The sequence below is a fragment of the Hevea brasiliensis genome, chromosome 13 (assembly GCF_030052815.1).
Source record: "Hevea brasiliensis isolate MT/VB/25A 57/8 chromosome 13, ASM3005281v1, whole genome shotgun sequence".
Classification (NCBI taxonomy): Eukaryota; Viridiplantae; Streptophyta; class Magnoliopsida; order Malpighiales; family Euphorbiaceae; genus Hevea; species Hevea brasiliensis.
The window spans coordinates 33,937,643-33,958,468 of NC_079505.1; the positions used below are offsets into that span (position 1 = coordinate 33,937,643).

Sequence of the window (20,826 nt, forward strand, 5' to 3'; positions counted from 1 at the left end):
CATCATGGATTCCATAGTTGACCTCGATTCAGGCTGTTGGTTCTGAAGGAGTGGCGGTGGCTGTGTAGGCTTTTATCTCTTATTCTGAAATCCATGGGGTGTGGGTGGTCTGTACCCTTGCTATTTGTTTATTGGCTGATTCTAAGAATTTGACTATGAGAAATTTGGGTGATTCTTCCATCTAGGGTTGTATGTATTTGAATATGGGTTATGGGGCTGTCTTTGGTTGAAGTTTCCTCCATTATTCATATAGTTCATCTATTTTGTGGGGAGTTCATTGAAGCTGTTGTACTCCGAACTCATGTATTCTCCTCCACAGCTGTCATCATGTTGACTGTTCATCCCTATAGCATTAGCCTGCATTTTATCAAGCCTCTTTGTGAGCGAGTCAAATTGACCATTTATCATGCTTAGGGCATCCATTCTAGGATTCCTGCTGTTCTCCATGTATTTTCCTTTTCATTCCACCACTCACAGTTGTGATATGCGACCCTCTCTAGAAGTTCAAGTGCTTGATCTACTGTTTTCTCCATCAAGTCACCTTCTACTGCTGAATCTACTGTGCTCCTTGTAGAGGGCAGTAGTCCATTATAGAAGTTCTGAACCAGGAGCCAATCCTCTATGCCATGGTGTGGGCATTCTCTCTGCAGGTCCTTATATCTCTCCCATGCATCATAGAGTGATTCACCTTCCCTTTGCCTAAAAGTGTTGAGTTCAACTCTCAACTTTGCAGTTTTTACAGGTGGGAAGTACCTTGATAGAAAAGCTTGTGAGAGGTCCTCCTATGTGGTGAATGTTTCAGCTAGTTGAGAAAGTAACCACTTCCTTGCTCTATCTCGAAGGGAAAATGGAAATGCTCTGAGTCTTATGGCTTGATCAGAGACCCCATTCATCTTGAATGTGTCACAAAGGGCAAGAAATTACTGGAGGTGGTAGTGCGGATCTTCTATTGATGAACCCCCAAGCTGGGTCTGTTGGATCATCTGGAGCCATGCTAGTTTTAGTTCAAAATTATTGGCATCCACTGTGGGTCTTGTAACACTAGGTTGGAATCCTTGTATGGAGGGAGCTCCGTAGTCCTTCAATAGTCTCGGCTTGTTGTTGTTATTGTTGGCCATATTTGGGATTTCTGGATTCCCTTGATCTTGTCCTTCATGTTTCCTCTCCCTTTTGATAGTTCTTAGAGTTCTGTCTATCTCTGGATCCAAATCAAAGACTTCTTCCTCTGGTCTTGTTCTGGTCATTTACCAAACCAATCATCTGAGAAAGAATAAGAGAATAAAACAATTTAAACAAAATTGAACCATAAATGAAATTGCCTAAATCAGCTAAATTACTTATCACCTAATATTATTAAAATTAAAATTCCCCGACAACGGTGCCAAAAACTTGTTTGTTGATTTTTCAACCACCACAAGTGCACGGATCGCTAACAAGTAATAAAGTGATAAGTAAAGTATCGTTCCCACGAGAAATTTAATTAGCAAGTACCAAGCTACGCGGTAATTTTGACTATTTAGGCTACCGAATATAGATGGAGAATGAGTTAAACTATTTTAGATATTGAAAGTAAATTTTGAATTAAACTATTTATAAAAGCAATTCCATAATTAAGATTTCACACTGCAAGCTTACTATAGATTTTAATCTTGTCTATTTATCGGATTGAGAGTAATTGCTTTGATGGAAATTAATCCTAGGATATCCTAAGTCCTCTCTCAAGGCACTCAAGGTGTATTTTAATTAACCTAAACCCTACTTTCATGGTGATTAAATTAATTAAAACCCTTTAAGATCTATGATTAATTTTGAAACTCCACAAAGGTATCTGCCTATCTTTAGGTCAGATTTCCTAGGTTCAAGATCTCGATTTTCTAATATTAATCTTCACCTTTCAGTCCTTCAATTAATATCTGCAATCAATACTAAGTGGGTACTAATGCATAGCATGCATTAAGACCACAAAAAATTGAATCAAAGAACCAAACTCAAATCCAATAAATAAAACTCAATATTTATCCATAATAACAATTACAAATGCGACTCTCCTAACTCCAGAATAAAGGAATTACTCACTCATGATGAGTTCAACAAACATAGAGAAAATAAAATAAAAGAACATAAAGAGTCCGTTTAGAGAAATAAAACAAAAGAACTGAAGAGGAATGATTGCAGTCTTGATCCTTGTAGAACTTCGGCTGAGGATTTCCCTTCTGTGCTGGTGTTTTACTCTTCAAGATGGTTGAGGAGGATGCAAGTATGAAAAATGAAAGCCCTTCTGAAAAACTCCAAAAAGCTCTGCAAAAAGGTTGAACTGAATAGAAGAGCTCTCTCTGTTGTTGTTTTCTGCTTCTATTTATAATAGTTGGTCTAAGGTTAGGTCTTTTAGAATCTCAAAAGCTTTAGGAGTTTGTTTGGAGTGTGTAAACAAGAGCTGGAATTCGGATTAGGAAATTGTCTGCCGCATGGTACACGGCCCGTGTGTCACTACACGGCCCAGGGCCGTGTAACTTACTGGAGCTGAATGGTTGTGTCTTGCATTGACACAAGAGTTTACATAGGTCCATGCTGGGTACACAGGTCTGGTTACACAGCTCGTGTTCTTCTGTTTTTGGAGAATTCTTCAAGTTTGTGCCCCGTGGAGACTTACATGGGTCTGATTACACAACCCGTGTACTTTTCCTTCTTCTTTAGCTCTTTGACTTTCTTTTGGCAGTAGGTTACATGGGTATATGACTTTGCTTACACGACCCGTGTACTTTGTATCAGTAGCTTTTCTCAATCCTTTGGCCTTTCTAAGTTTTCTTCCACACTTCTATGCCCTGGAACTTCACCGAAATACCTGAAATGATGCAGAAAACATGGAATTTAGAGCTTGGTAATGGAATTTATAGAAGTTAATGAAATTAATGATTATGCATGAGATTATTATTCTAAATGCTATGAAATATTATACAAATATACTTAAAAACATCTATATATTACAAGTGTATCACCTTTCGCTGTGCAAATCTAGCCAACGATGTATAAATGGTTTGAGTTTCATACCGCTTACATATTTGTACTAGGTATGGGTATATGGGCGTCTGTTGGCTTCAACTAGTTATATACAAAGATAAATGTTTAGGCTCCAACTAGTTATATACAAAGATAAATGTTTAGCCAAGTTAGGATTTGTTATCCTAAGTAAATAGGGATAAAATCCTATGATATCTAAATTATTCTTGATAAAGAAAGTTCCTAGGGATAGACTTATTTAGAAAACTATTTTCTGATGGAAAGTATTACTAATCAAGAATTAGAATTTAGATGAGGATATATGATCCAAAGCACTTAGGGTTTGGCTTATACCGTGACCGTAGTTAGGTTTAAGGTTTGAGTCGAGATTATAAGGTTCATGTGGACAGACTAGAGGGCCAACATTTGGTGATCTAGATTCCTGGAGGACGGAATTTCATTCCGTGCCCCATTGAGTAAGAAATCTCTAAACCTATGTTTAGGTATTTATGATTGTTATTAACCTTAATTTTCTTAATGGCAAAATAGGCTTAAAGGCCAATTAGTGTTACAAGAGTTGTAAAAATGTGTTAAGCATGTTAAATGTTAACATAAAAATGAAATTTAATTGTATGTGATGCATGAAACTTAAGTTAATTAAAATTAAAAATTGCCTAATTGCTCAACCCCACCACTTCCGTTCCTTCAATCTTTTCAATGCAAAAATAGGTGAGCAACATAGTTGGGATGTATTTACTATTGTTAGATTTAAAATTTAGAAAAAGGTTAATAATGGAAAAAAGGAGGGTTATAATCCTTTAATATTGATAACATTTGTAGTCTTGTAGTAAAATATTATCCTCTTGATTTTACCGAGTAGGAGAAGATTAATTTGAGATTTCAGTTGAAACATTTTGGAGTTAATTTACCTTAACATCTGAAATTACAAAATTTATCTTCCATTTTAGAATTGTGCAAAGGATTAGTTAAGATAGAAAAGAAAAAAAAATGTTATCTTGCTGATAGATTGATTTGTCTTGTTTTAACTCTTCCAATGTCTACAGTAACTGGTGAGTGAGCACTCTTAGCTATGAAATTTATGAAAACAAGACTTCGCAACAAAATGGAAGATGGATTTAGTGTAGATAATTTGGTTCTTTATATCACACGGGAGATTGCTTAAACATTCAGGTCACGTTCCATTTTTTATGATTGGGTTTGCCTTAAAGAACATTGTTTACAATTTAAAATAACATGTATATTTTCATATATTTGCTATGGATCACCTTAAGACTAGACAATCTGAATGGAGACCCTAAAAATAGTGTGTGGTCCATTTAATTCATAATATAATAAGGTGAATTAACTGTATGCATCTAGATTATTGAGAAACCGAATAGGGATCTTTAGTTTAGATGAATGTTCAACCTAAAGGACAATTGGTTCATTTGAGTCCTACTATCTTATGATATAAAACTTGCATTAGATTGATTTTCAGATATAGGTGAAGATAAAGTTTGTATCCTAACATTTTTCATCATGAGGAGTTTCTTCAATTTATTTAGCTACTTTCTTTTTAGTTTATTATCAATTATAATTTCAATTAATTCAACTATCAATTTCTCAAATGGCATTAGGGTAGTATTAATTTAATTACAAATAAAGAATTTAATTCTCGTGGAATTATTTTCTTTCTCATCACTATATTACTTAAAAATAATTAGTGTACTTCCTAATATTAATTGGATTGTTTTAATCTTAAAAGTAGATATACAAACTAAATAATTAGTGTACTTCCTAGCATTAATTAAACTGTGTTAATCTTAAAAACAAATAGATATATGAGATAATGTACGCAAATCTTAAGAACTAAATTATAATTTATCAAAAAAACTTTAATTTAGCTGCTTTCCCCCTTAGACATGGCCTATTCAGGTTCAGACCAAAACCATATGAGTCTAATTTGAATCAGAATTAGTCAAGTGTGGATTTGAATGTAATCATCTCGGCACGAATTGAAATCGAAACAAATTATTTTTATCACTAATTTATGGTCAAGATCAAAAATTATATATATATATATATATTAAATTTGACCATTAGATTTGATGAAATCCGATCAAAGCCGAATAAAATCAAAATAACATTAAATTGAAATTAAAACCAAAAACATAGGATACCCTTGAATCTGATCCTAGATCCCAACCTTTCAAACAAAAACCGTTTGTTCACTTTCGGCCGGACGGTGCTTAGGCTTATTCCTGTTCATAAATTCAAACTACATCTAAAGTCTCAAAGCATACTTATTAAATTCGAATCAAACTGGTTGGTTGAATCAGGTACTGGTGAATTGGTCCTCAAACCAGTCTAAGTTTGTAATTGATAAGATAAGGAAGTGATTCGGTTGATCCAATAGTTAAACCGATGAGCTAATGTGACTCGATTGACCTAGTCGATTCAATTAGTCAATAGAATTTCTTTTTAAGTGTTGATATAGAGAATTTAACAAAAAAATTTTATAAAAAATCTTTGAAATTAAAATTAATTAATTTAGTTTGGTACTTATATATTTTTTATTTCAATATATTTTTAATATATATTTGATATTTCACAAATATTAAAAAAATTATATATTTATTGAAATTTTTTTATATATTACATTACTTGAATATTTTTATACAAAATTTAAAACAATATTAAAATTTATGTAAATTTAATTTAATAAATATTAAAGTTTTATTTTAAAAAATTAAAGTTTTATGATTTAATTATTTTTATTTATTTATATCAATAGGTGTAACCGAACCACCGACCCATTCGACCGTCCTCACCGCCGGGTTTAACAACACTGTCTCAAAGCCCAGGACTTTCCATTAATGACGCCTGAAAATCTCCTCCACCATCCATTCCCCTCCCAAAAATGCACCCTTGGTTGCCCCATCCTGGACCGCTGTCTCAGCGGCGGTGTCCCATGCAATTCAATCACAGAAATTGTTGCCGAAAGCGGCTCCGGCAAGACGCAACTCTGCCTGCAACTCTCCCTCTGCGCTCAACTCCCAGTCTCCCTAGGCGGCCTCTCTGCTTCCGCTCTCTACTTCCACACCGAATTTTCTTTTCCGTTTCGCCGCCTCAACCAACTGTCCCATTGTTTCCAATCTTTATACCCTCAAGTTTTTATTAGTGATGCCGTTAATAGTAGTAAGAATGGTAATTGTAATCCATGTGACAATATATATGTACAAAGTGTACACTCTGCAGATCAACTGCTCGATATGATGCCCAAGATAGAATCGTTTCTTGCAAATTCTAAAACCCATTTTCCTGTTAGGCTAATTGTGATTGATTCAGTTGCAGCGCTTTTTAGGTCTGAGTTTGGTAATACAACAAGCGATCTATGGAGGAGGTCATCGCTGTTCTTCAAGATATCTGGGAAATTGAAGGTGCTGGCGAAGAGATATAATTTGGCAGTGGTGGTGACTAATCAGGTGGTGGATTTTGTGGGTTCAGGCGAGGGAGTAAATGGAGTGAGGATTGGAAATTTGGGTAGCTTGTGTTCTTCTGGGAGGAGGGTTTGTCCGGCATTGGGGTTGGCCTGGGCTAGTTGTGTGAATTCCAGGCTTTTCTTGGCGAGGGATGAGAATGGCTTGGTGGATGGGGATGAGAGTAGTTTTCCGTATTGGCAAACAACTAGGCGGCTTCATATTATCTTTGCGCCGCACTTGCCCTATTCGTCGTGTGAACTAGTCATCAGGAGAGAAGGGGTTTTTGGAATTGACAGATAATGGCCAGTTTTTGTACAAGATTACTTCTTTTGAAGGTAATAGCATTTTGCAATCTTTTTCTTTTTGATTTCTTATCTTATTTATTTCATTATTTTGTGACTTCTGATGTAGTGGGAGAGTTAGGGCAATTAGATCTCAACAATTAGGGTTGGAATAAGGTGATTGTGGTTGGAACAATAGAAGGTTGGAACAATAGAGGGGAATTAGGTTTAAAGAAAACATGTGAATTAAAATTCTGAATTAAAAAGTATGATAGAATACAAAATTAACTATTTTTGTACTATTTATACTAGTTAGGACAAATCCTAATCGTAGACGGAAAAGTATTGCTAATTAATGAAGTAGAATAAATAGGAATCTTAAATAAAGATAGGAAAACTAGATAGGAATCCTGCATAAAGAAGTAAAATTGAAAAAACAAAAAACACTGAAATCCTAATTTAATTTGGATGCTCCTCCATCATTCTTCCCGGGTTAGAGAAGAAGTCAGCTTCAATGAGTAAACCTTGACATATTCCTCATATATGGTTGGATCAACTCGTTTCAGCTCTTCTTCAGAAATTCACCTGCTTTCATTTGCTGGTTTACCAAACCACTTTACCAAAAATCTTCTATATGGGTTCCTTTGTCTAGATCGAACTTCCTTTGACATCCAAGACTTCTTCAATATCATCAGCTTTTGCAGCTGGTAGGTGTTGAATTTGAGTCTTAATGGAAGATGCAACACCATCAAATCCATAAAAAGGATGCAAAGTATGAAACATTAAAGATCGGACTAATTTGCAACTTTGGCAGAAGCTCAATTAACTAGGCATGTGAACTGATTTTCTTCAACACCTTACAAGTTCCAAACTTCCTAGATTTCAACTTATGGTAAGTTCCTTTAGGAAATCCTTCTCATCTCAGATGCATGTGTACTTGATCACCCCTTCAAATTCCTGCGTATGATGATGCTGATTGGCAATAAAAGAATATGCTGCATTTTTGTCTTTCAGGGCAGCTTTTACCTCTTCATGAATCTTCCGAATGTGATCAGAAATGCTTCCCCTTCATCACTTACTCTAGCTTGTGACAAGGGTACCAAATTAAGCACATGTTGAGGTTTCAACCGATAAGCAACTTCAAAAGATGTCTTCTTTGTGCTTTGTTTGATAGAATTGTTGTAAGCAAATTCAGCTTGGGGTATGACTAAATCCCATGTGTTGTTCCCCACAAGATATCTTAAAAGATTCTCCAAACTAGGATTAACAACTTCTGTTTGGCCATTAGTTTGTTGATGGCAGGTACTAGAATATTTCAATTCTGTTCCAAATTTTCTCCATGAAGTCCTCCAAAAGTGCCCTAGATAAAGTGTGCCATGTTTGAGAAACGATCTACCACAACAAAGATAGAATCAAATCCCTTCGCTGTCTTTGGAAGTCCCAAGACAAAATCTATACTCAAATGAATACATGATGCTTTTGGTTCAGGTAAAGGAGTATAAAAGCCTTTGTTTTGAGAAACTTCTTTGCCAAATAAACAAGCTAGACATCTCTTCACCAATTTCTCCACATCCCTTTGCAACTTCGGCCAATAGTAACGGCCAGCGACCATTGTGAAAGTTTTGTCCCTGCCGAAATATCCTCCCAAACCATTTCCATCAAGTTCTCTAATAATTTGCTCCCTTAAATACCTTCTGGAATGCATAACTGATTTCCACTAACAAATAATCTTCATGCAAATTGCAATCTATAGGGCGAATTTTCAGCTTGTGAGGAATGTTGCAAATTAGCAATTATGTTGCTGAAATAAGGATCAGAACCATATTGATTCATTAATTCCTCAAAACTATGACTTGAGTGCTCATAACTGACAAAAGTAAAGATTGCCTACTTAAGGCATCAATTATAATATTCGATTGTCCAGACTTATGTTTCAATGAGCAGTTAAATTCATCAAGGAAAGAACTCCACTTAGCATGTTTATCATTAAGCTTTTCTATATCTCAAAGCTTGATCGTCAAAATAAACCACAAACTCATGGTAAGCTAAGTAGTGTTGCCAATGATGAATGGCTCTTACAAAGGGGTAGAACTCTAAGTCATAAGTCGAATAACGTCACTTGGAATCAGACAACTTCTCACTGAAAAACTTTAGAGGCTTTCCATCTTGGCTTGGAGCTGCTCCAATTCCTACATGTGAAGCATCACACTTTACGACAAATAATCTCAAAATCTGGTAGTGCAAGAACTGGTACTTCAGTCATCAAAACTTTCACTTGTTCAAAAGCTTTTTATGCAGATTTTGACCACTCAAATCCACCCCTTTTCATAGATTCTGTTATAGGACTCATAATAGAACTGAAATTTAAAATAAATCTCCTATAAAAAGATGCCAAACCATGAAAGATCCAAGCTTCCTTGGTGGATTGAGGTGCTGGCCACTTAGTGATTGCACGAACTTTTTCTGGATCTAGTTTTAAACCTTTTGCCGACACAATGAACCCAAGAAACACCACTTTTGATTGCAGGAAATTGCAAGTTTAGATATAGCTGTTCCCTTTGAAGTAATTCTATCACTTGTCTCTAATGTTCTAAATGCTTTTCCTTGGTGCATCTATAGATCAAAATGTCATCAAAATACACTACAACAAAATAATTCAAGAAATGCTTGAGTACATCTGTCATGACCCTCATGAATGTACTTGGCGCATTGGAAAGTGCAAATGGCGTCACTAACCTTTCCAATAACCCATTCGGTGTCTTAAAAGTTGTCTTCCATTCATCTCTGCACCTCATTCTAATTTTGTGATATCCACTCTTCAAATCAATCTTGGAAAACATTTTGAAACCCGCTAATTGATCAAGCACTTCTTCCAATCGAGGAATAAGAAAGGGATAAATGATTGTAATCTTGTTTATGGTTCAGCTGTCCACACCCATTCTCCATGAACCATCTTTCTTTGGAGCTAATAAAGTTGGACAAGCACAAGAACTCTTACTTTCATGCACCAAACCCTTCTCCAATAACTCCTTGACTTGCCTTTCTATTTCAGCTCGTTGCATAGGAGGCATTCTACCTGTAGGCAGATTTGGTAAAGTTGCTTCCAATACCAAATCAATAGCATGTTGAATGCTTCTTAAAGTGGTAAGCTTTTTGGCATATCCTCACTAACTCTTCATATTCCTTATACAATTGTTGGACTTTAATGGGAAATTGAGGTGATTTGGAACCTGGTAACTTTTTGCTACTTTGTTTACTAAAGCATACATGACCCCTATCTCACTACTTTCAACTTCAAACTTTTTAGCACTCAAATACCCATTCATGGTGCTGGTTGTAGAACTCTTAGTTGCCAATTGCTTTGCCTTCTTCTTAAGAGTATACAAAGTGTCCCTTTTGTTGTCTTTGTAGGAGTAAGTATTAGGCTTTGTCTTATGAATCATATGATGATCAAACAACCAAGGTCTCCCAACAAGAATGTGCCCAACATCCATTGGTACAACATCACATAAAGCTTCATCTTTCATGTTACCTCCCATAGTGAATTTCACCAAACATTGAGAAGTTACTGGTATCTCATGCCCCTTGTTTAACCAGCCAACCTTGTATGGGTGAGGATGTTTTATTGTAGGAAGCTTCAATTTGTCCACAGGCTCCTTATACATGATATTTTCCATGCTTCTTCCATCAATGACAAGATCACAGACCTTACCTCCAAAAACAACACATGCATGGAAAATACTATGCCTCTTATAATCTTCCTCTTCATCTTTGATTGTCATCGTCATCACCATTTGTACCACCAAGTTTTAACCTTGGGCTGGATGAACATCAATTTCCTCTATCTCCTCATCATATTCGTAAAAAATTGGATCTAACTTTTCCTCAAACTCAACTAAATTTACCCTCCTTTGTGGACAAGTGAATAAAGTATGTCCCTTCTCTCCACAAGTAAAACATCGAACCTGACTATCACTACCTCCTTTAGTTGTAGATGAACTAGAATTAGTTTGTCCACCATAAGGTACTATATTTTTCCCTTTATCGCTCCTCTCAACATTGGTTGCACCTTTGTTGGTTTTATTATTATTACGTATAGCAGCCTCCTTCCAGTTCCATTGGCTTGTTTGATACCCATGTCCAGCCCCCAAATTGTTTTGCCAATTTGTTTTGTATATGGGTTTTCTAGCACCATAACATAAAACTCACTTTTCAGTTGCTAAAGCATGAGCATCCTCAATATTGTGTAAATGAACTACTCCCATCTCATCTTTAATAGAGTGAATCAAACCAACAAGGTAGCAAAAGCAAGTGGTTCATTACTTTTCAGACAAACCAACTCAAATTGATAGGTTATTTAATTTTGCAGTGTACTCTTGAACGGACATATTGTTTTGCTTCAAACAACAGAACTTCTCATACAATTCCATCATATAATCGGTAGGCAAAAATTACTTCTGCAAATTAGTTTTCATCTGCTCCCAATTGTCGATTTTAGTGTTACCTTGTCGTGCACGTTGCTTTTCAACTATCTTCCACTAGTGAAGTGCAGTTCCCTTGAATTTAAGCTTTACAAATAGCACCTTTTGATTTTTAGCTATGGTTTCCATTCAAAGTAATTCTCTAAACTAGCTTCCTAGTCCAAATAATCCTTCGCATGTAACTGTCCATGAAAATCAGCTGCTTCAATCCTTCACTCCACCATTCAATTTAAGAGCGTGCAGTAACCGATGCTCTAATGCACTTCATATCGCTTGATTTTCGGGTCCAACTTTATGAAAAGGGTTCACGTTCTCAATTTCCTCTTCAATCCTAAGATCTTCTTCAATCCTGAGAATTTTTGGGATTGGAAAAGGAAAATTGGAATTGTAATTGGTAGTCCTTCTAACAAAGTTTGAGGTATAAGTTTTGGTAAATGTTTTAGGCTTCTTGATATCTAACAGCTGCTCTTGCAATTTAGTCACATCTACTGCCTCTGTCAAAGTTGCAGGCTTCAACATCCTCACCATCAACCTTATTTCATCCTTAAGGCCTCCCATAAATCCAGAAAGAAAGTATGCTTCTCCCTAATCAGGCATCACCCTCTCCATTCTAATCCTCAAATCCTCAAAGTTATCCAAACATTCCTATAAACAATTTTCTTGTCTCAATTTCATAAATTTCTCTACAATATCTTCCAATCCAAGATCCCTAAATCTCCCACAAAGTCCTTTCTCAAACTCCTCTCAAGTATGATTTCCCCATTGTTCCAATTGTGGAACCTAGCATCGGCCTTATCAATAAAAAATAAACTTGCAATCCCAATTCTTTGATCTATGGGAACCTTGTACACTTCAAAGTATTTCACACATTTTCTAAGCCAAACCTTAGGTTCTTTCCCATCGAAAGCAATTAATTCAATCTTAGGCAAGAATGGATTCATACTGATGAAAGAAACTAATATTTGAGGGAATTTTTTGTATATTTCTTAATGATGAAAAATGATATACAAGGCTCCTATTTATATACAAAGAATCATACTTAAATAGGAAATTAAAAAATAAGAAGCTAATTACAATAGGAAATTACAATTAATACTTAATCATTTGTATTCCTAGAATCAAGGAATTCCAACACTCCCCCTCAAGTTGGTTCATGGATATTACATATGCCTAACTTGCAAACTAAAGTGTGGAATACTTTGATGCTTAGACCTTTTGTAAATATATCAGCCAACTCCTCCTTTGAAGTTGCATAAATCACAGTCAATGAACCATCTACAATCTTCTCCCTTATGAAGTGGACCAATCTCTATGTGCTTGATTCTATTACATTGAACTGGATTATAGACAATATTAATTGCAGCTTTGTTATTATAAAATAAAAATAAACTATTGGTCTCTGACAATGTCAGCTCTTCCATCAATTTCTGCAACCACAATAGCTCACAGATGCTTTGTGCTGCACTTGATCTAGTTGTCATATTTTGTTTCTTGCTTCTCCAAGTAACTAGGTTACCACTAACAAAGGTGCAATAACTTGATGTAGACCTATCATCAAGAGATCCAGCCTAATCTACATATGTAAAGGCTTTTTTCTGGAGTGACTATGCTTTGAAAAAAGAAGTCATTTTCCAAGTGCTTCATTCATCTCATCTTTCTCATTTGTTGCCTTTTTCGTAGAGGAATTTTTTTCATCATAGGCATGTTCATTGCATTTGCCCTCTATATCCAATGGCCTTTTGGTTCCTGTCTTCTTCTGCTTGTTGCATCCCAAGTGTCTTGAGAATTTTCTCTATCATCTCTTTCATCTTCTGATTCATAACTTCTTTCACTGCTTGTCGTTATTCTTCACTAGCCATTGAAAGAAAAAAAAAAAAAAATCAAGGGTGCAAAATTAGCAATTTTAAAATTTTAAAACATAATGTTTTATGCAACATGCAAGTTTTTTGTGCTATTGCAAAAACACATATTTTAGGTTACAACACTTTTAACTCAACTGCTAAAAAGTCTATTTGTCATTGGGAAACTTAAACTTTAAAATTATTAAGATAAAATTAAGGACTTTACCCATATAGGCGCAGAATCACATTCAACACCAAGTCCGGGAAGATTAGATCGCCAAAAGTCGATTATCGAGTCTATCCACACAAACAAGATGACCAAAGCACCAATTTTCAACTAAAACTCCTTTTGTGCTTCCTTTTCTTGTCTTGACCAAGCTTGCACAAAGATGAAGTTTAGGGTTTTCTTGATTTTTAAACTTATGGAAGTATAGAGAAAATTTTTCTGCCTTTAATTCAAGAGTGATAACTTCAAATTTCTCTTAAATTAATCATAAGAAAGAAGAGATGAGAGAATTGGCTTGAGAGAAAAAGTGAAGAAGAAGAAAAGATTAACAAAACTTAATCTTCCATTCTCTAACTATTAGAGATATTTAATTCCTTTTAAGGTCAATTAGTGGTTGATAACTAATGATTACCTCATTTATAAGTGTCCACGTCTAATTCTCCAATAAGATGTGTTTTCTAATTTTGATTTGGCCACTTGTCAAGTTAACTTAAATTAGGGAATTAAAACACTAATTAATTAGTATTATAGAAAATACTAATTAACCACTAATATTTTTCTCTCTCATGACTTCCCAAGTCATTTTAACCAAATTAAAATTTCTTACCTTATAATTAATTAATCAAGTTTATATTTAAACACTTTAAACATTAACTTAAATACTTCCATTAATGCATTTAGTTTCAAGTCATGCTAGAGATTTTGTAATCTAATTGTAAACTAAAAACATTAATTTAATTAATTAATCAAATTAATTATGCTTTGATCATATTATTCTTATTGTGTGTGACTTTCTAGGTTCATTACTAATTAACAATGAGAATAATATTAACTATTTAATATTGTTGGAACTATTCTACACTTAAGAGTGAAATTCCCTTAACACTCATAGTTTTCATAAATCATGGTTAACAATTAGTATAGTATACCATGACTACCCAACTAGTGATAAATTAATTTATACTTAACTCATGAACCTTGATCATACATATCATGCACCAAAATCTCTCCATTACATAATCTCAATTCTAGCTAGGGTCATGTTTATGTCAAACCCTAATTGCTTAGAATCATATATTCTTATCTTAATTCCAATTCTTGATTAACAAGACTCTTCAATCAGAAACTCTTTTTTGAATAAGTGTATTTGTCTTGGCCAAGAACTTTATTTATCAAGAACGATTGAGATAGACATATGATTTTATCTCTATTTACTTAGGGCAACGGATTTCATTTTGACTTAACACCTATCTTCATATATAACTAGTCGGAGCCAATACACGCCTGTATACTCATACCTAGTACAAGTATGTAAGCGGTATCAAACTCAAACCACCTATATACAAGATAATCGTGTTATCTTAAGTCAAGATATTATATGTACTATTATGATCTAGATGATAATATATTGACAAGAGTAAATTCCATGTACATATCATTTTAATGTCGTTGGTTCAGTCTACTTATAAGTGCTCACTATGTTTGTTATATGGTATGAGACTTACCATTCCATCTTATTAATATCTCATACTAATATATGAAAACAAACAGAGGTGATAGTATATACGGATAAGTCATACCCAATGAGGTATCCTTGATTGTGAACCAAAATTTGTAACACTTGTACTGGATTGTTTCGTCACTCATATTCTTAATATCTTAAGAATGAAACATTTAACAAGCTATTAAACGATATTTTCAATTAAATTTAAACAATTTAAATTAAAAGAAAAGATATATGCCATTAAATAGGAATTAATATTTACAAGATACAAATTATAAGTTGTGCTCTGGGGCATACTACTAAAAATCTCCCACTTTGTAATTTTATCTTCTGCAATATGACCTAATCTTAAGTATCAAAGTTGTCTTGAACTTGATTTGGTTTCATGGATTTAGGCCTTATGACTAATGCTGCAACATTTGCTCTATTGCCAATTGAAGTCTAACATCTTATGCCTCTACGCTTTTAATGCTTTTCTAGTTCTTGCATATCAAAACATATGTGAGAACTTGCACCAGTATCTAAAACCCTAGCTGGAGATAAATTATAAGTATTATCAGCATCCAAATAACAAGATATGGACATACCTTCAGAAGACTTGTCCTTCTTGCTCTTCAGAGACGCCAAATACTTTAGGCAATTTCTTTTCCAATGCCCTTCCTTCTGACAATGGAAGCATTTTCCCTTCTTTACAACAGTTTCCATCTTTTTCTTCTTCTTTGATTGGTTTTTGGCTATTCTTCCAGAAGGACTTGGGGTGGAAGCTTTCTTCTTTTTGTTGCTTTTCTTCTTCTTGGACTTTCCAGAAGAAGAAGAAGTAACTAAAGCAGCTTCCTTTCCCTTATTGCCAAACATATTATTTTGTACAATTACCAGCAAATTTAGTAACCTAGCAAATGTGCATTCAATCTTAGTCATATGGAAGTTTGTAATAAATGATCCAAATGACTCAGAAAGGGATTGTAAAACCAAATTTGTTTGAAGTGTGAAGTCCATTGAAAACTTCAGTGCCTTAAGTTGCTCAATAAGCCTGATCATCTTGTATACATCTCACATCTCTTTTGTCATCTTCATCCTAAATATCTGCTTAGATATCTCATATCTAGCATTTTTGCTATGTTCACCATACAACTCTTGTAAGTGATTTAGGATTTCAGATGATGTATGTATCTTTTCATATGGCTTTTGTAACTCATTAGTCATTAAGCATGTAACACTTTGCTACATTTTCATCCTCCTTCAACGTGGTCAAAGTATTATGTTCCTCTTTTGAAGCCCCTTTCAGTAAGGGATCAGAAATTTTTGAGTCCAGAACGTATCCAATACGTTCTAAATTCAAGGCAATCTTGAGATTTCTCAACTAATTTGAGAAGTTAGGCCCAGTTTATCTATTGTTATCAAGTAATTAACCAAGATGATCATGGTCTTTTAATCAAATTGGTTCTTCCACTAATTTAACGAATCCTACACTTGCAAAGTAGAAAACGAAAATCCTAGTTGGAATAGATTTCTATTGGGTGATTGAATTCTTATAAATCGTTAATCATCCTCAAGTACATCTATTCTTGGATTTGTGACAATTTATAAGTAACATTTTACTCTTCACATTTCATGTGAGGTTCAATCAATTATTTAGCTCCTAATGCTAAAAATCTCAGGTACATCCATTCTTGGTTTATCTTGCATCAGTTAAGTTAAGTCCCCTAAGTCAGTAAGCATGCAAACTTGTTTTAATGATCTCAGGTACATCCATTCTTGATCATTAAAGTATTTACATATTCACAATATCTCATGTTTTAATAATTGCTTTAAGAAGATCTCTTAAATCAAATGCATCATTCTTATGTTAACATAGTCAACAATGTAAATGTTTAAAATTTCTTAAATAATCGCCTTAGTGGAGAGTTATGATGTAATTTTTAAAATTACACCAGTACTAATTTAATCATTTGATTAGAAGATTTCTTGACCAACTTAGTTATTATTTGGTCTTACTTTGTACATTATCCGTTTTTCATATCTATCTCATATACATTCATGAACATACATATCTCATACATACATTTATCAACAGTAATGTAAAAAGCATGATCATGGACTATTCTATGGGAATCTAATCCTAGCTACAAGGATTAGATTTTAGGGTATCCTAGATTGACATTCATCTATTAGAAATGAAGCTTGTCGATCTTCAACTCTTGAAGTCTTGTGCTCTCACTGATCTCCATCAATGATGTGAACTCTTTTCTTCTTGTAATTTTCATTGAAGCCAATTACATTAAGTACCCTTGACATACCAAGGTGAAAATACAAAAAAAGTGAGCGTGTAAGCCCAAATAAATGAATTTATAACCTAGGACTAATTATAACAATTTTATAATACGTTCTCTTTGTAAATAATAAAAATAATTATTACATTCTCATAAAATAAAAATAAATAAACCAATCACATAGGTCAATCTAAGTCCATGATCATCCTTTATGCATTTTCATATTCAACTCTTGAATAAACATAAATTTTAAATATCTAATATTAAAAAAATAATTATTTTCCTTTTTGAATCTCATTTAAAAACATGTTATTTTGGTTCGGATTATGATTAAACACTTTAACCATAAAGAAAAATTAAGAAAAATTAAAAAAATTTAAAAAATAGCACTTTTGAGCAGAACATTGCATAACACGCCCCATATTATGCGACACGGCTTAGGCCGTGTTCTACAACATGGCCCCTGTTTTATAACACGCCCCATATTGTGGAACATGCCTACCGCGTGTTTTCTCCAGAATTTCAAAATTCAGCAAAATGTTACACGGCTCGTGTTTTAGAACACGTCCCAGGCCATGTAACAGGTTTGGAGCTCAAAAATTTTTTAATTTTAACATTCCAAAATGAGTTGATTCCCAACCAACATATAACATGAAATAAATTTCCTAATAGCAAAATATGGTGGCTTTGATACCAATTGAAAGAAAAAAAAAATACCATGGGTGCAAATTTAGCAATTTTAAAAATTTAAAACCCTAAAATTTCATGCAACATGCAAGTTTCTTTATGCTATTGTAAAAACACATATTTTAGGTTACAACATTTATAACTCAATTTTTAAAAAGCCTATTTGCCATTGGGAAACTTAAAAATTTAAAATTATTAAAATAAAATTAAGGACTTTACCCATATGGATGTAGAATCACATTCAATACTTAATCCGGGAAGCTTAGATCGTAAAAAGTTGATCCTCTAGTCCGTCCACACAAACAAGATGACATAGCACCAATTTCCAACCAAAACTCCTATTGTGCTTCCTCTTCTTGTCTTGACCAAGTTTGCACAAAGATGAAGTTTAAGGTTTTCTAGGTTTTTTAACTTATGGAAGTATAGAGAAACAATTTCTCTACCTTTAATTTAAGAGTGACAAATTTAAATTTCTCTTGAATTAATCACAAGAAAGAAGAGATGAGATAATTGGCTTGAGAGAAAAAGTGGAGAAGAAGAAGAGATTAACAAAACTTAATCTTTCATTCTCTGACTATTAGATATATTTAATTCCTTCTAAGGTCAATTAGTGGTTGACCACTAATGATTACCTCCTTTACAATTATTCATAATTAGATGCATTTTCTAATTTTGATTTGATTACTTGTCAAGTTAAATTAGAGAATTAAAACGCTAATTAATTAGTATTATGGAAAATACTAATTAACCACTAATTTTTCTCTCTCATGACTTCCTAAGTCATTTTAACAAAATTAAAAGCTCTTGCCTTATAATTAATTAATCAAGTTTATGTTTAAACATTTTAAACATTAACTTGAATACTTCCATTGATGCATTTAGTTTCAAGTCATGCTAGAGATTTTATAATCTAATTGCAAGCTAAAAAATTACTTTAATTAATTAATCAAATTAATTATGCTTTGATCATATTATTCTTATTGTGTATGACTTTCTAGGTTTATTACTAATTAGTAATGAGAATGATATTAACTATTTAATATTATTGGAACTATTCCATACTTAAAGTGAAATTCCCTTACCACTCTTAGTTCTCATAAAACATGATTGACACTTAGCATAGTGTACAATGACTACCCAACTAGTGATGAATTAATTTATACTTAACTCATGAATCTTGATCATATATACTATGCACTAAAATCTCTCCGTTGCATAATCCCAATTCTAGCTAGGGTTATGGTTTATGTCAAACCCTAATTGCTTAGAATCATATGTCTTCATCTTAATTTCAATTCTTGATTAACAAGGCTCTTCAATAAGAAATTCTTTTCTGCATAAGCCTATCTGTCCTGGCCAGGAACTTTATTTATCAAGAACAATTAAGATAGACATAGAATTTTATTCCTATTTACTTAGGGCAATAGATTCCATCTTGACTTAAAACCTATCTCCATATATAATTAGTTGGAGACAACACACGCCCTTATGCTCATACCCAGTACAAGTATGTAAGCTGTATCAAACTTAAACTACCTATATACAAGATAACCGTGTTATCTCAGGTCAAGAGATTATACGTACTATTATGATCTAGATGATAATGTATTGACAAGAGTAAACTCCATGTACATATTATCTTAATGTTACTAGTTCAGCCTACTTATCTTATAAATACCAATGGTCAACCTACTTATCTTGTAAGTGTCCATCATGTTTGTTATGTAGCATGAGACTTACTATTCCATCTTATTAATATCTCATACTAATTTATGGAAACAAACAGAAGTGACAGTCTATACGGATAAATCATACGTAATGAGGTATCCTTGACCGTGAACCAAAATTTATAACTCTTGTACTAGATTGTTCCGTCACTCATATTCTTAATATTTTAAGAATGAAACATCTAATAAGCTGTTAAAGGATATTTTCAATTAAAATTAAACAATTTAAATTAAAAGAAAAGATATATGCCATTAAATAGGAATTATTAATATTTACAATATACAAATTACAAATTATGCTCTAGGGCATATTACTAATATCCATCACTTTTCAGCTTATAAAGATAGGATTATTCTTAGGATGCCTAAGTAACTGCAAAACAAAATGTTAGTATGCTATGTACATGTTATGCTTATGTTATGGATCTTTACTCATTTGATTGCACATCAATTAAGGAGCTTTGTCATACTGATTCAACTTTGTAAATAAGAACTAAAGAAAAGTACATACAAATATAAAATAGAAATTCAAACTCTTTATGAGCTTTGATCTAAACTTTTCTAGAGTTCCTATCCACTTGATTAAATATCCTCCAAGGGAATGTCAACATGTAAATATTTAGTGCAAAAAACTTTGCAGCTAAAGTTGTCAAATGGCTCTTCTTTCACTTGGAGTCCTTGAATCTCTTTCTTGCATGGTTTTGTCTTAGAGCATTCTTGGTGTCTTTTATCCATGTCCTTTTTGCATCGAAATCCTATAGATATTTCTTTATCTCTTCAATCATTTGACTTTCCCATCTTATTGACATGATGCTCGATCTTTGTGCAAGCAAATGACTAAAGTTTAATGCAATATGATGTAGATGCATGACTATGCATATACATGATATCTACGCTTTTGGACTTTAAACTTGTGAATTTACATGTAAAACTTGAAAAGATCCTAAAAAAAAAAGTGATGATCAATAAATTCTAAAAGATTTTGGAACATAGACTTTGACTCTTGAAAATTGCATGTAAAAATTGAGAAAAGAAAAAAAAAAAAAGAATGTACTTTAAACATGAATACATTTTAGACCATGAATTTGGAACTAAAAGAAATAATGTATGAAAAAAAAAAAAAAAACAAATACTTATGTAGCTTCACCTCTTTATACTTCCAAGACACTCACAACTCAACTCAACTCAACTCAACTCAACTCAACTCAATTAAGCCTTTATCCCAAAAATTTGGGGTCGGCTATATGGATTCGCTTTCTCCACTCTAAACGATTTTGGGTTAAATTCTCAGAAATGTGTAATGCTTCTAGGTCATGTTGTACTAGTCTCC

The 20,826-nt window shown here is 33.4% G+C and overlaps 1 protein-coding gene and 1 non-coding gene across 10 annotated transcripts in view; both read left to right on the forward strand.

The window, feature by feature from the left end:
• Positions 1–621: 621 nt before the first annotated feature.
• Positions 622–728, forward strand: LOC131172318 (small nucleolar RNA R71). Its single transcript, XR_009142800.1, has one exon. It is a non-coding gene; the product is annotated as a small nucleolar RNA R71 (small nucleolar RNA).
• A 5,070-nt stretch (positions 729–5,798) lies between these two features.
• The window catches only part of LOC110642247 (DNA repair protein XRCC3 homolog), a 35,132-nt gene continuing 20,104 nt past the window's right edge, over positions 5,799–20,826 (forward strand). For 7 of the 9 annotated variants that reach the window (XR_009142515.1, XR_009142516.1, XR_009142517.1 and 4 more), the window contains exon 1: positions 5,799–6,814. Coding sequence is in view for 6 of the 9 variants with exons in the window: in XM_058131978.1 (XP_057987961.1) it covers positions 5,874–6,779 (906 nt within the window). In the remaining 3 variants the exon portion in view is untranslated. Of the gene's footprint in view, positions 6,815–7,774; positions 13,728–20,826 lie in introns of those variants that run through there. The other 2 variants (XM_021794590.2, XM_021794521.2) reach the window with 2 other exon arrangements.